Raw genomic sequence first — 15,409 nt, forward strand, 5'->3', positions numbered from 1 at the left:
TGCCTCATGACCTTTGGTTTCAACTGTCTTCACTATTCGACTGACTTTATGGTATGGAGAATCATCTTTGAACATTCACAGATTGATTGATTTTGTTGGTATTTCCATTTTGTTCAATTTTACATGTCTGCTGATGTTGTTAATGAGCTTGATTCGATATTCTTCTTTCTATCTTCTCCAAAGATGATACCATTGATTTCATTCAGCTCAGCAGCCTTCGACTGAAGCAATTCATTAGGGAACACTCTGGATTAGATTTCACATCGATTACTCCTCACTATTTGAAGAACTAACCATTGCTCCCATCTAGTTGAGCACACTCCAACTGTGTCAATTAGTTCTCTTAAATCAGATTTAAGAATGATACCTGTTCAATGACACATATAGTGCACTTGGGCAGGATAAAAAATGTATGAGGATCTATATTTTGTAATCAGTAGAAACATCTTCTCGAGCTCTAGCACCTTGAGGTTTCATTGTTTTTCCTCAACCCTTGGCGTCTATAGCCTTTTAGATCATTCTCGGTATTCCATTATGTTTGGCTTCAAATTTATTGATCACTTCACTGATTTTGTGATATGGAGAATCATCTTCGTCCTTCTATAGATTGAATGGCATTGATACTATTAATATGGATGTTTCAATCCTGTTCAATTCTACCTGCCTGGTGATTTTGTAATTGGGCATGAATTTTTTTTTTGGAAACCTTCTTAGAGTAATGCTACCATCGAAGTCATAAAGCTTTTTCAACTGAAGCAACTCACTCGTAAGAGAGCTTTCATAATTAGATGTTATGTGATACAAGTTTACTGCCACATGTAGTGGTCTTAAGCTATGTATCAAATGTATGAGTATCTACATATTTTGCGAAGTAAAATGCTTAATTTGATTCCCTCAGTCTTCTTCATGTTATAACCTCATTAAATTGGCATGCAGGTTTCATAGTTAGGACGTACATATTCGTATGGTATTCTTATTACACTACGATAGATGGATTCGAGCAGATCTATATCACTCTTCAAAACAGGACACCAGACAGGACCCCCATATTCCAATTATGAGGCGAATGTAAGTCTTGTAGAGAATCGAACAGGTATTTGGATCAAATCCCCTGAACGTTTTTTCGAAAAGATAGACCAGTTGGTATGCCTTGGAATAGATACTGTGGATGTGATCCACCCATGGTAAATCCTGGTTGATGGTAATACCAAATGCCTGCTGGCTAGTAGTAATTCTGATCTTGATCTCGTTCAGAAAGTATTTTCTGTGGGGTTTTTTCTTCCAATATGAAGAATCCAACACTCTTCTATGTTAATAAATAATAACCAAAGGGCACAACACTCATTTACACTGTCCAAGTCACGTTGGAGAACTGCCGAGTTTGTGATTGGATCATTGTATACCTTCCCATCATCAGCAAAGATACCACGAAGGATGAGATATAGAGAGGCAAGTTAGATAAATAGAGTTTAAATAAAAGGACTCCCGAAACAGATCCCTGAGTCACCCCGATAACAATATTTGGTATAGAACTATTTTATCACTTCACTAATTTTGTGATCCGGAAAATTATAATATTCTTCTACTTCACATACTATGGGATATTATTTTCATTGATATATTTTTAAATCATAGTTCATTCTGATTTATATGGAACCCAAGACACAAAGAAAAGATCACTGATCTCATAGAGTCTAAATGAATTTTGGTTTCAGTATAATGCAGCGGAAGAGCTAATTATCCGTGGACTTAGCTCTCTTTATTTTTCATTCCATAAGGTATATCATTATCTCCGAAAAGAAACAATTCAATATGGAGGGTACACAGAACTGTTTACTTACTGCAATTCATATCCAAAGACGAAAGCTATCCTCAATATTAGATGAATTACCTAATTCTCTTTCATCTTCCTCCGACGACGAAAAACAAAACAAACAAGAGCCCAGTTAGTTTTGACAGGATCAACAAGACAAAAGATCCAGGATGCTGCCCAAGAATGCAATTAGATAAATTCGTCGAAACGAGGACGTCAGCTTCCGTCAGGACCAAAAGGAGAGAAGAAAAACATACAGTGGAGTATATCCAAGAACGACCACTTCAAAGACGATTGTCCGCCTTCAAGAGCCCGGATACAAATAATCCGAAACTGAAACCTCCGACTGGCGCAATTTATTAAGGAGCTCTCTTAATTAGTTTTAAGTTTGCCGCTTCGTCGACGTCGAATGGAGTGGTCTTCTGCGGCACATCAAAGATATCCGAGGAAGTGGGGGAGTGGATGATGATGGGACCTGATATGAAATTAAAACGAATAGACGCCGGCTGGAGATGTCACTGGTGTTTGTCCCGGAGGGAGGATAAGAGGTTTTTTCGCATCGCAATGCGGCCATAGTCGACCGTTTTACTGTCGGCGATTAGAGTTGTAGATGGCGCTGTTAGAACTTAAGAGTTGGTGTCTTGGTCTTGTCTTGACGCAATAAAAGTTTGTTTGACTGTGGAAATTTCCTGTTTTTTGATTAGAGAATTATAATTCACGAAAAGTTGGGGATACTACAGATTGTTTCAGAAATATTTGAGCTTGCAAATGCAGGAAATGTTATATAGTTTGAAAATCTGTCAAAGATTGTTTTGAACTTCAGGGTGTTTTTGCAAATTATCGATTTTTTTCAAACTGAAATCAATCGATCCAAGTAATATTCACTGTCAATATACCATGTCTGCCTCAATCTTGCCAGTTATGTGTACAGGGTGGGCAAATAAGCGAGGTAAGCGGCTATATCTCAGGATCCACTCATCGTAGAGACTTGCGGTAAAAAAATTTACCACTAAAGTGAACAAGAGAACATACTGGAAATTGTTTTGAAATTCATACCTCTACCGCTAGGGGGCGTAATAGCTACCGTCCAGTAGAAAAATGAATTTTACACGGAAATGTTTCATATGAAGTTGAAGAAAAAATATCATCACAGTAATCTTTGGAAAATTCTCTATCTTTTTTAATTGTCACTTTCGATTTTACGACATCAAATAAGGGTAGTTGAAAGGGAGAAATCTGACTGATTGAAACGCCTGTAACTTCAGTTTGGCTCAACATTTTTGAGCAAACTAGATCTCGTCTGAAAGATAATATCTTGTTGATTGAGGACAAAATATACTCATGATATATTTGTTTTTGTTGCTTTCGAATGGGGGCGCTAAGTCAGAAGTTCATTGTTTTGTTCATTTTACTTCGAAATTTCAAATGTAATGATAGGATTTTCTTAACAGAAACAGAAATTCCATCAAATTTGCATGAAAAAACCTACAGGTCGCAAAGCGATAATTTCAGGCGTTCTGAAGTTATGGCCGAAAGAAGATATTCTGCAACTGATGCACGGCGAAAAACCAAATTGTGTCATTAAGTTCTCACAGAAACAGAAATCTCATCAAATTTGTATGAAAAAACCAAAAGGTCGCAAAGCGATAATTTCAGGCGTTCTGGAGTTATGGCCGAAAAAAGAGATTCTTCATCTGATGCACTGAAAAACTAAATTGTGTCTTCTTTCGGCCATAACTCCAAAACACCTGAAGCTATCGCTTTGCGACCTGTTGGTTTTTTCATACAAATTTGATGGGATTTCTGTTTCATGGTACGAGCGAGAATACGACGACTTCAAAAAGTGGCAAAACAAAAATAGTGTGATTGGGGTAACTGAAGATGTTTGTTGGTCTACTTGAATCAGCTAGATTCAGCCCTAATGGGCTACTTTATGGGCAAAATGGTCTAGGCTGAAAAGCTGCTTGGAAATGAAAGAAAATGCCCCTGTTCGCAGGTTTGTTTTCCTTAAAAAATTTATTGAAAAATATGACGTTTAGTTGTCATTTGCAGATTTCAAAAGGTAATAGCGTTTTTCGGCAACCGTCCGGGAAGTGAGCACTTCCCGGACGCTTCTTCTCTGAGAAAGTAGCACTTCCCGGCCTAGTCCGGAAAGTATGTACTTCCCGGACTAGGCCGGAAAAGAATCATAGAATCCATAGCAACCGAGATAACGGCTGACAGTTCATATGAAATTAGTTGTCAAAAATGTTCATGTTTTTTTATCACAATCGCAATAAAATATGGAAAGCAGCAGCGATAGTGTTATTTTACATGGTTGCCGAAAAAATATTGTACGCAACACGCCCGAAAATGGTTTTTTTGGACTCACACACTTCCAGGACTCGCTTACGCTCGTCCTGGAATTTTGTCTATTCGTCCAAAAAAACCCTATTTTCCGGACTTGTTACGTAAATTACTATTCTGAAACGAAAAAATGAGCGTTATATGCCAAAAAAGGCCAAGGTATTAAGTAAAGAAGAGGCTGAACAATTTCTTTTACATGCTCCTGATGACCAGTGGTTGCTGGCTAAAATTGTAACAATATTTGGGATTTTTGGATGTTGTCGATGTGACGAAATTCTCTCCTTAAACATGAATGATCTAGGAGATATGGGAAAATACGTTATTGTGACATTGCGGCAAACAAAAAATTTAACAACAAGAAGATTCACCATAACCGATGATGGCTGCAGCTTCAAGCCTTGCATGCTGTACAGACAATATGTAAATCTTCGGCCTCCTGGAACAGAAAGCCTGAGATTTTTTTTGACATACCCACATGGAAAAATCTGTGTTACTGGAAATAACAATTGTACCATGATTTTCAACATATATGACGATAAAACGAAATTTTCTAATGTAAATAATGCTACTAACTTGTAAAAATTTTGCAAGTTAACTGTCAGTTTTACAAGTTAGTGACTTGATAAAATAAACTTTCTTGATTAATATTGTGTTTTTGGAAACTGACGTTTACAAATGAGAAACAAATAAAAGTGATTTTCGGCATTTACACTCGACCCCATGTTGCGAAAATCATCAAGACATACTTGGAAACATTGAAATGGGAGAACCAACCTCACCCGCCGTTTTCTCCAGATGTTGCTGCCTTGGACTGTCACTTGTGTGACCAACACTTATGAAGAAGGAAAAAATTGGATCGATTCGTGGATCGCTTCAAAAGATGACGAGTTTTATTCAACGCGGAATTCGTACGCTGCAAGGAAGATTGGAGAAAGTAGTGGCCAGCGATAGACGAAACTTCGAATCATGAATGTATAGCCAGTTTATTACAATGAAGCCTTTAATTTCGGAAAAAAAGGAGGACGGAAAGTTGTACTCCTATGTATTTTTATAGAACGTGTTCAACAGTGATACTTGATACAAATAAATAATATTTCTTCGTATCATGGTGCCCTACTACTCATCTACTACTTGGTGACAATAAAATTCAAATTTTACAGCAATCTTTGAAGAGGAAATTCTTTCTACAGTGAAGTTAACGATCGAAGCAATAAATTGTGCTGGATTGTTATGAATATTGAATGAAATATAGTAATAAATAATGAAAATCCAATTGTAACATAATAATTTTTTTTCTGATAAACATTTCTAGAGTTGTTTTTATTTTTTGGGAGGCTGCAGTCCCAAAGCAAACCATAAAAATGATAACCAATATAATACAGTCTTTCATCTCGAAACACCCTCATTATAAACCTTCTCCTTGTCAATATTTATTTGATCTCCCCCCAACAATCAGATCTTATCGATACACTCTATTATGCTCGCTCTCTCCATTCATCAGTCCCTTCCATTCAGCAGTCCAGTCCGTTCCCCTCACAAAAAAAGCCCATACCTTGCTCATTAGAAGGAACTGCGAAAACCTTTTGAGTCGTTTAGATGGCCCGGAAGAAAGTCAATAGGATCCGGAGAGATGTTGAATAGAACGACTCCGGGAGGGGGTGTGTGTGGGAGGACGAGGAGAGGGGGTGGGTTTTCCTTTCGTAAACATGGGAAGAAAGGACACCCCGATGGGATGTTGGGAAATGTAGGTCACGCCGGATTATCATTGGATGCTCGTCGTCCCGGAAACTTCGATATTTGGCGAAGAATGAGTCGGGCGGCAAATCTAATTCGCCACTTTTTTTTACGCTTTGGGGATTTGGTTGTGTGTAAGAGTGGGAAGAAATGTACAGGGTGGGTCAAATTGAGCCACATTTTTGAAGGCGAAGTACTTTTTCTAGATAGACGAAAACTGATGTCGGCGTCTGAGAGCAACTTTATTAGAAACTCATTGGCAAAGACCCCAACTAAATAGCTATCAACGTCACATAGTTGATGGCAACAAAGATAAAAAATGTCAAATAACACGCTTTCGGAGATAAAGATGTTGTAAAGTTTAAGCCGAGTCCTGAAATACCAAGGAATGAAATCAATCAATTGAAAAGTATCATTTTGTAAAGTTTCAAACTTGTCTTGAAGAAAATTTTTCAATTTCACATATTGTGTTCATAGTACTAGTAGAGCCTCCACAATCAAACATTCTTTCTCATCTCACAGTACAGTGACTTAATTGAACACAATGGCGACAATTCGTTCAAATTGAGCCTAAAACTGGCGAACCATATGGCTTCACCATAGGACTTAAGAATACAATTGACTGAAATGAATGGACACTTGTCAAAATTAAAATTTTTGGGTCTGATAGTATTTGATTGTGAACAAATTTATTACCTGAAGAATACTACAATTCCTCAATAAAATGGACCTAACATTTTGAATGAATCCCAAAAATCAAGTAAAAGGAGAATGTGAACAAAAAGCAGCCATTTTTAGGCTCAGCCAGTCATAAACGCGACTACGCCGTCATGTTGAAACCATGTGGCTTGTAGCGTTTTTTCGCTTAAAATTTTCAAGTTAATTTTAAAACGAATGAGGATTCTATAAAATTCTGCTGCCATTTATGTTTTCATAGCATTAACTTTTATTCCATAGTTAGAGAGGTATCTACTGATGTGGAAACTTCACACAACTAGATTGTGGCTTGAAATGTTGTTTCTTTAAGGTCTTAAATTATTGGATATCTTTTAGAAATGTTCATTTCTGAAATATTGCTGAAACTTTTCTTCGTTGGAAATTACCTACACGGAAACTGATAACTTATTCATTGTAATCCATGTAAGAAATATGTAGAAGCCACTGTGTAGCGAAAGAATTGTTATATACATAATGAAATTCAGGAAAGCAGTATATCTCATTCGTTTTTGATAAAAAAACAGTATTTCGTGATGATCGAATTGGTTTCTTACCGGTCTCTCCAGGTTTGTATGCGTGTTTGGCTGGCTTGACGATCACATCTCTCACAGGACCAACCAGTCGCATCTGTGAAGAACTCTGTAGGGAACAATCTTCGTCAGATTGAGATGTGCAGTTCACCAAGGTTTTCAGAATGTAACTTCCTGTAGAGTCTGAGGGTACTTCTAAAGGAAGAATTCCATGTCCTGTAAAGAAAGAAAAAGAAATTAGCATTCTCCATCAGAAACTCTCAAAATCAGCTCGAAGTCAATATTTCACCATGGGAATTTATCTTATTTGCATCAACCATTTCAGTAAGAGTCATGGGAATGTCAAAATTATACACTTCATACATAAATTCACTTCAATAGCTCTGACAGTTCTCAGAAATAGCTCTTGATAGTAAAGTGAAGGACATTCTTCACTTGAATTTAGGATATTACCGTATTTGAGAAAGGACAACGCACCGCATCAAAGGAAAATTGGCTTTCAGTGAATTTGCTGGAATCTTTTAAATGTTGTAAAAATCGCGATGCTGATCAAATAACTCTTCTCAAATTTCAAATAGCCATTACGACTATATACACCAAATCCAGTGTGCATCGATTGATCATACATCTGATTAAAGTCCACAATAGAAAAAATTAATTTTTGCAAGAAGAGAAGACACAAGCTCGCCATGAAAAGTGACATTTTTCCTCCTTATGAAATAATATGCTATTGACTTTGGCCTTGATTAGTCTAGACTCTAGATGGTTAGGTTCAACTAATCTCTGGGCCACAGGTTCGAAACCGAAGAAGTCGAATGCTTTTTTTCTCATTTCACAATTTATTTTTCTTTCAATCATCTAGCGATTTATAATATTTATACCAATTCTCCATGAAAAATACGTCCAAATTAAAACTGATGATGTTAATTGAATATGAGACGTTAAATACAGCTCAGCTCATTAAAATTCTATTCAGCGTATTAGTATTAATGCTACTTCACTTCGAACGCATTAATTTGTAACCTTGAAGTTTTGTCATCATCTCAATTATTGGACAGATTTTCTATCACCTATTGTCATCATGAGAATGAAAGAGAAAACTCCTTCCAATGCCAACTTCGCTCGAAAATTCCACTCACGTATTTTGACCTCACGCCAATCGATGCAAATTCGAATGGTAAACAAAGATCGTAAACAAACCCAACATTTTCCACGAACGAAAATGACAATTAGCGTGATTCCATTTAATTTGAGTCTTGAGCGTAGGAGGCACTTTCTTGGTTTACCCATAACGAATAAGTTGGAAGTGTAATAACAACAGCCTTGAGATCGTTGAATCATCGTTTGGAGCTGCTTGAATGTGGAATTAGATTTCCTTTCGTTTTAATATCGTCGTCAACATGGAAAATATGAAATTGTGTTTGTGCTTCTTGAGTTTTCTCCTTGCTTTGGATTTATGTGAGTACAAATATTTTATATCTTGGCTGGGTTTAAAAATATGTATACCTATGATCTTTTGCCTAGTTGGGATTTCAGTAAATTCATTCTAGATTTATCTCTTTAGATGAATAAACCCTAGGGTTGAATGTTTATTCATTGACTATCCTCCTACTATAAAACTTCTACCAATGTAGTAAAATTAAATGTCACTGCTCCAGAGATGATCATTTATGTAGTTAATTTGAACGACATAAAGAATTCATTATGGATCACATTGAACCAAAGAAGACGAAAATTGATCTACAAAAGGAGGCTGTGACCCCTTTCAAAAAACAAATGTTTTTACTTTACTTATGAAAATATGAGAAAAATAAGTTTAAAACATAACAAAATTAAAAGTCACCAAGACACCACAATAAGAATATCGTCTCTCTTTGGTTTTTCTACTTGGTATTGCTGACTTTAAAGCATCCAGTGACATTTAGTTCAAGAGGAAATAATGTTTGTGATAATGAATGAAAATGGTATTATTAGACAATATATAATTATTAAAGCTTATAATCATAAAGGATGAAGAAGATATACACTTCTGAAACAGTTTCGGTCAATGTTTAATTGAAGACTAGTTTAATTGTAATACAATAGACACCTAGCAAATGTTGAGGCTCATTGGTTAAATCTCATTTTTCAATAAAAAACATTCTATATCATACTGCGAATGTTCATTCTTCGATTTTTTGTATATATTTTTGTATATGCAGATGTATCCTTAAATCTTGAATCATTCCAGGTTCATCGGAGCTAACATTCAAATACCTGACCCTCTACAACAAAGAAGGTAGACTCATGAAGAAAGAAGATATACAAAAAGACAGCGTCAACGTTTTGAAACCCATAACAGTAGTCATTAACGGTCTAAGCAGTGTCGACAACGCTTGGGTCAATGCTCTTGTTGATGAATACTTGGAAAAACAGGTTCATAACGTCTTCCTGCTAGATCTGGAAGACCATGAAGAGGTTATGAAGAACGACACTATTATGTCTGAACAAATCACTGATTTTATCGGTGAGATCTATAATAAGACTGGTGAGGAGTATCTGCATTGGCATATCATTGGAATATCCAGTTCTGGATTCTACACGGCTATAGATGTTGGTAGAAAAATGTTCAGTAAGTGAAATTGATATAAAATCTGGTGCTAACAAGTATAGCAACTAACTAACTAACTAACTGAATCAACACATCGATTTTTACAGTGCGAGAGCAAATTTTTCACTTTGGCTCATTGCACCGTATCAATAACTGCTGGGCAGACCATTTCATTCAAAAGTCACATAACATCGAATTGATTATTCAGATCAGTTGAAAAAACCATCACAAAGACAAGGAATTTCTTCTCCGGTTACTTCATTGGGATACTCATTTTCTTAGGGCGATATGCATCCACCAGAGGGCGGCAATTATTTGAAATTGGGACTCGTTCATTGCGGGATTCCCCGGTTTGAGAGAATGGCAGCGTATATGTTTTATTCAAATCCGTATATGAAATTCATAACGTTGAGACGTTGTAATGAAATCTTGCTTTTGAAATTATTGGTCAATAAGTGTTTGTGTAAGAAATAATTAGTTCGAGCGAGCGCAGAATATCATGAACTTGCTCGTAAACCAATCAACTTTAGTAGCCCACTTCATAATGCAATGATTAGATTTAGCTTTAGATCTGAGAGGATTTCATTGCACTGCACCTAATGTTTTATTGTGCCCCCATCAAAGCTATTACTTCCTCATTATTTTTAAGAGACTGTATCAACCTTGTAATCCTTTCAGATAACTACAGAAAGGTCGACAGAATAACTGGCATAGACCCAACCTACCACCTTATCGAGATCAGAGAAGACCTCTTCGTCGACCACGACGATGCTGCCAACCTTGTAGACGTCGTTCACTCAAACACTCACAAATTCAAGGGGGAACTGAAAAGCTACGGCCACGTGGATTTTTACATTGTGGATATAAACTGCAGAGGAAAAGATGGTAGGTATTGCTTTCATTGCCTCATTTTCAGAAGCTCAATGTTTATATTTTTCGCAGACTTGGAATGTGGAAGACTCAACGCTATCAAGATGTTCAAGAGATCGGTCAATTCTTTGAATTTGACGGCTGTCAAATGCTTGTCTTTGGAGGAGTTTGAGACTGAGAAATGCGCTGGAAATAACAGAGTGCTGTTTGGGGAGAACATGCCTAATAATGCAGATGGCGTGTATATGTTGAAGAACGAGTGAAATATCGAATATTTTTTGATATGTTATTTATATTTTTTATGTTTTAGTAATAGATAATATTCAATATCAGTTACTGTTCCTCAATGCTGTCATTAAGTTCATCATGGATGGTTTTTGCAGGTTCCTCTGCCACCACAAAGTACTACTATGCTACAAAAGTATAAGGACTTGATTAATGGAAAACAAAATATTAATTCAAGACCTATATATGTTCAATCTATTCAAAATAATTTTAAAGTTACATAAGGTTTGATTATTTCTTCGCGCCAATGGATATGAAATATTGTTGTTTGAGTATTCAATTTGACGTATTTAAACGTCTAATCCATACAAGTGTTGAATATTTGAATAATTATTTGAAATACTTTGGTATCGTATTCTTGTGAAAATATTTATATAATCATCAAATGAATATCACTATGGAAGAAAAACGAGAAGAATTCTCCCTTTTTTCATTTAGTTGCCATTGTTGCTTCTTCCAAAGAATGATGAAGTTACAAGAAAAACTACAGAAGGGTAACTTGGTAAGTGAAGCAAGAGTTTATTGAGAAAAATTATTCAACTTGGAAGAAACCATGTGAGTACATGGAACAACAGACTGGAGGTAGGTACTAGAAGTTTAGAAGTTCGGAAAACAAAAAGTCTATAAAAACATCCAAGAAACATTGGCAAATTCTGGAAGGAATAACATATGAAGACTGGGTGCGCCACTTTGAAGAGCTTTTGAAACAAAAACGACGAGAATTTTTGAAGTGACAACAACAAATAAATAACACAGCTCTTGTAGACGTTCAATTAGAATAAATACATAATGATATTAGACACGAAACCATAAAGATTTCAAGGATCTGGAGGGATACACTTAGAATTCTTAAGACATTGAGGATAAAAAATCGGAAGAATAAGCAAGATTATAGGCTGGGAAATCCACGTTTCACCCTGCAAATAGCCTTAGTAATTCCATGAATTGGTATAGGCTCTCATCACAAAAAAGTAAGACTACAAGAAACACCTTGCATCTCGAAAACAAAGCATTTGCGGGCCCATGTTCAAAGGATTTTTCTTCTTAACATTAGCCAATTTAGCTCAACATTGTTTCATGTACGTTCGATATTCTCATTTGTCTACGGTGACTCTTCGTTAGCTTTGATTATAATTGTATTTTTCAACAGGAATATATAGAGATAGAATTAGTACTTTTTATTTATTTTAGCCTTTTTCCACCTCCTCACCATGTCATCTACTTTTCCAAAGGTCTGATTCGCCGTACGATAAATCCGCCAGCGTCTGGATCCCTTAATCCGGGAGGATATTGATTGAAACGTCCCGACAGCGACGTACACGACCTGTCGTGTTTTTATTATTTCAGTGAAACGGATAAAATTAATGTTTTCGAAAAGTGGCCTCGTAAAAACCTCCCGTTCGATGGGGAACTTTTCTATTCCGATAAAACGCGAATGGCGGCTTTGCGAGTCGCACTGAAAATATGACGAGGCCGTACAACTGTTTTATAACCTCGGACTTTAGCGACGCCGATTTAACGAGGTTGTCTCTCTATAAAAATTCAACCCGGGGCGCATCGGCGTAGGAGGCTGCGGAGGTGATGATAATGGACCGATTGAAGATGGGAAGGGAGCTTATTAGGGCCGGTCATAAAGCTTTTGGAATGATCGGGAAAAAAATGGGGAAAACACTGATATTAAGTCAGGAACTTTTTAGCGCACTGTAATAACCTCAACTTTGGGGTAGATCAGTGGGAGAGAGGCTTTACGCTGACCAAAAGATTAAAATAATTCCTCTTTCCGTGAGAGGGAGAAAGAGAGAGAAAGCTATCTATGTCCTGTCACAAAATAGGAAAGGACTAAATTTGTAATTACCTTTCCTGGAGGATAGGATAAATATTATTGAATGAAAGTCAAATTGTTTTTTTCGATTATAGTCCAGTCCATACGTGTTTTTCACAGGTAAGTTTTGGGGTAGTTTTGATTTCTTCGATTATATCTGTTTTTTGAGGTGCTGAATCCTAATCTGAGATTTGCCACTTGAATTTCGTGACAGAACATCGAAAAAAATGCAAAAAAATGTAAAAAATTTCATTCTTTAGCGGTTTTCTACATATAACTCAGAGAATACAAATTTTTCGTGAAAGTCATTTCTATACGGAAAAAGTGTTCATGAAATTCCCTATAAATTCCTTTGATTGAGTTTTTTTTGTCTGATATACCATTCTGGCTCAAACGATAGTTGAAAATTGGCGTATTTTATCAATCAGTCTCTGCGAAAACCGAGTTTTTGGGGTAGTTTTGATCTCTTTAATTTTATTAATTTTTTGGGATGTTGATTTTGAATCTGAGGTTTGACATCAAAATTCAAAAAGTTCAAAAGTTTAAAAAAAAACATTTACAAAATCACTTTCTGAAATTTAATTTACTTCTCAATATTGATTTCAAAAGATATATTGAGGAAATAATACCGACGTAGTATTTATGCAATAGAGTACACAAGTTCAAATTTGTTAAGAGGAAGGTCATTCAGGAAAAATTGATTAATTGAAATCCTTTAATTTATATAAATTCAGAAAGTCATACACACAACTTTTGTTGACGGGTTCACTTTAGGCTTAGGTCCTGAGCTATGTGGACGCTTGATCTCCGATGGTTTTTTTTTCTCTTCAAATTCTTTATTCAAGTTCAATGTACAAGTGGGAATTTTTATTTCAATGTATCCAACTATACACTGGAATTTGTTTCTTTATTCTTGGTGAACTTTTGGGAGCTTACATATAAACAGTCTTACTGTCGTAAGTCTCCTTTTTGCAGATAAAATTATAGGATATATTATATAAAAATTTTTTTGATTTTTTGGTTATTTTCTTATGTTTATTGTCTGCAAATAAAGTTTATCAATATTATTATTATATTTTCTGAGTTATATGCAAAAAACGCGAAAAAATGTTTCGTTTTTTTGCATTTTTCTCAATTTTCTATCAAAAACTCTTGATGGCAAACCGCAGATTAGGATTCCATATCTCAAAAAACCTATAGAATACAAGAAATCGAAATTACCCTAGAAAGTAGGTTATTACTAACAAATAATATTACTCGAAAATTGAGTTGGTTCATCGTTTTACTCTCGTTAGAGCAAGAACGGTTCCTTGGACAAAAAACTTTATTGAAAAAATTTGTAGGAAATTTTAAATTCTTCATTTTTGTATAAGAAGGCCATTCGCAAAATATTTTCCGAGTTATATGAAAAAAAACCGCCAGAAAGTGAAATTTTCTACCTTTTTTCCATTTTTTAAATGCTTTGTCACGAAATTTTTGTGGCAAATCTAAGATCAGGATTCAGCTCTTCAAAAAACATATATAATCAAAGAAATCAACACTACCCCAAAACTTTCCCGTGAGGGACTTTAGTGAGCACGAATTGACTGGATTTTGGAACCAAATTTCATTCATATAGTATTTATGGTTTCTGAGACAAGCTCTGGACGGCATTCAATGAACAGACGACATTACGAAACATAACCTGCAAATTTTGTATTGCGTTTTATTTTTTCCTCGAAGGATAACAAATTTGATTATCGAAAACAAACTGAATAGCACCTCGAACAAAAAACTAATCAACTAAACCCCAAATTCCAATCAACCTCCACCGTACAACGAATTATCGAATACCGAACCGAGCAGCACTCCCAGAAGCCTCTCATAAACCCCCTGCACCACTTATTGATGAGACGCTCTCACCCAAGAGCACTCCAACAATATCAAACACAACTATCACTTCCCCACCCCCAATCCAATCATCCCCCTTGCACAAACACCCCGAAACAACCCCTCACTCCAGAGTCGCGATCTCTACCAACTCCCCTCCCACTTCACCCCAATTATCTCCAAACGATCAACAGACATCGATTTAATTCATCGAGTACCGGTAGCAAGTACACAACTACATCGGGATCCCCAGACACTTCGGAAGAGGGGGGTGGGTTGGCTCCACCCACAAGGCCCCCCCACCCGCAATCGAACGTCTTTATGAGGAAGGTTGCCTTTGATTCTCGCCCTCACAGTTCCGCAGTATCTGGAGGTATCGCGAGGCTTTGGAGGAGAATATGAAACGACTGTTGTAGCCCCATCCGATGTTGGTTCAAAGGCGAGGACTGGATGGATCCAGGATTGGGTGTATTGTTGGCTTTGTTCCGGTAGGAATCTGACGCCGTGTAGGGATGAAAGGATCCCCGGGAAATGATTAACTCGAGATTGGGGAGTATTACACGATTCCGATTGCTGTGTGGTAGGTCAAGCCGGGAATGAGTTGGGAGGTTTGTACTGCGATCTTGGTGGGGTTATGTCGTGAATTATTGAATTTATCGTTTGCGTTCACGTTGTTAAGCCTGGTTCATATTGTTATAATTAGGAGTAGAGGTAGAATGATTATTATTCCCCAAGGAGAATATTGTGCTAGTGACAGTAGAGTACTACATATAGTGGAGGGTAGAGTAGAGTGAATAGCACATGTGGAATGGTATATTCCACCTGTACTTCCA

General features: G+C 36.5%; 2 protein-coding genes across 3 annotated transcripts in view; one reads left to right on the top strand and one right to left on the bottom strand.

Moving 5' to 3' along the window:
• LOC123674819 (C3 and PZP-like alpha-2-macroglobulin domain-containing protein 8) overlaps window positions 1-15,409 on the bottom strand; it is a 223,738-nt gene that overhangs the window by 116,035 nt on the left and 92,294 nt on the right. For both annotated transcript variants that reach the window (XM_045609922.1, XM_045609912.1), the window contains exon 4: window positions 7,165-7,356. In XM_045609922.1, the coding sequence (XP_045465878.1) occupies window positions 7,165-7,356 (192 nt within the window). The remainder of the gene's footprint in view (window positions 1-7,164; window positions 7,357-15,409) is intronic.
• Window positions 8,351-10,932, top strand: LOC123674843 (pancreatic triacylglycerol lipase-like). Its single transcript, XM_045609953.1, has 4 exons — window positions 8,351-8,598; window positions 9,371-9,751; window positions 10,409-10,615; window positions 10,673-10,932. The coding sequence occupies exons 1-4, from the start codon at window positions 8,541-8,543 to the stop codon at window positions 10,861-10,863; spliced, it is 837 nt and encodes a 278-aa protein (XP_045465909.1). The 5' UTR covers window positions 8,351-8,540; the 3' UTR covers window positions 10,864-10,932.

Source organism: Harmonia axyridis, chromosome 1 (assembly GCF_914767665.1).
Source record: "Harmonia axyridis chromosome 1, icHarAxyr1.1, whole genome shotgun sequence".
Taxonomy (NCBI): Eukaryota; Metazoa; Arthropoda; class Insecta; order Coleoptera; family Coccinellidae; genus Harmonia; species Harmonia axyridis.

Bases quoted from the DNA above. Each gene is read 5' to 3' on its own strand.
- LOC123674843 (XM_045609953.1), top strand. From the start codon at position 8,541: ATGGAAAATATGAAATTGTGTTTGTGCTTCTTGAGTTTTCTCCTTGCT. The intron at 8,599-9,370 runs GTGAGTACAAAT...GAATCATTCCAG, and splicing joins TCTCCTTGCTTTGGATTTAT to GTTCATCGGAGCTAACATTC. The intron at 10,616-10,672 runs GTAGGTATTGCT...TATTTTTCGCAG, and splicing joins AAACTGCAGAGGAAAAGATG to ACTTGGAATGTGGAAGACTC.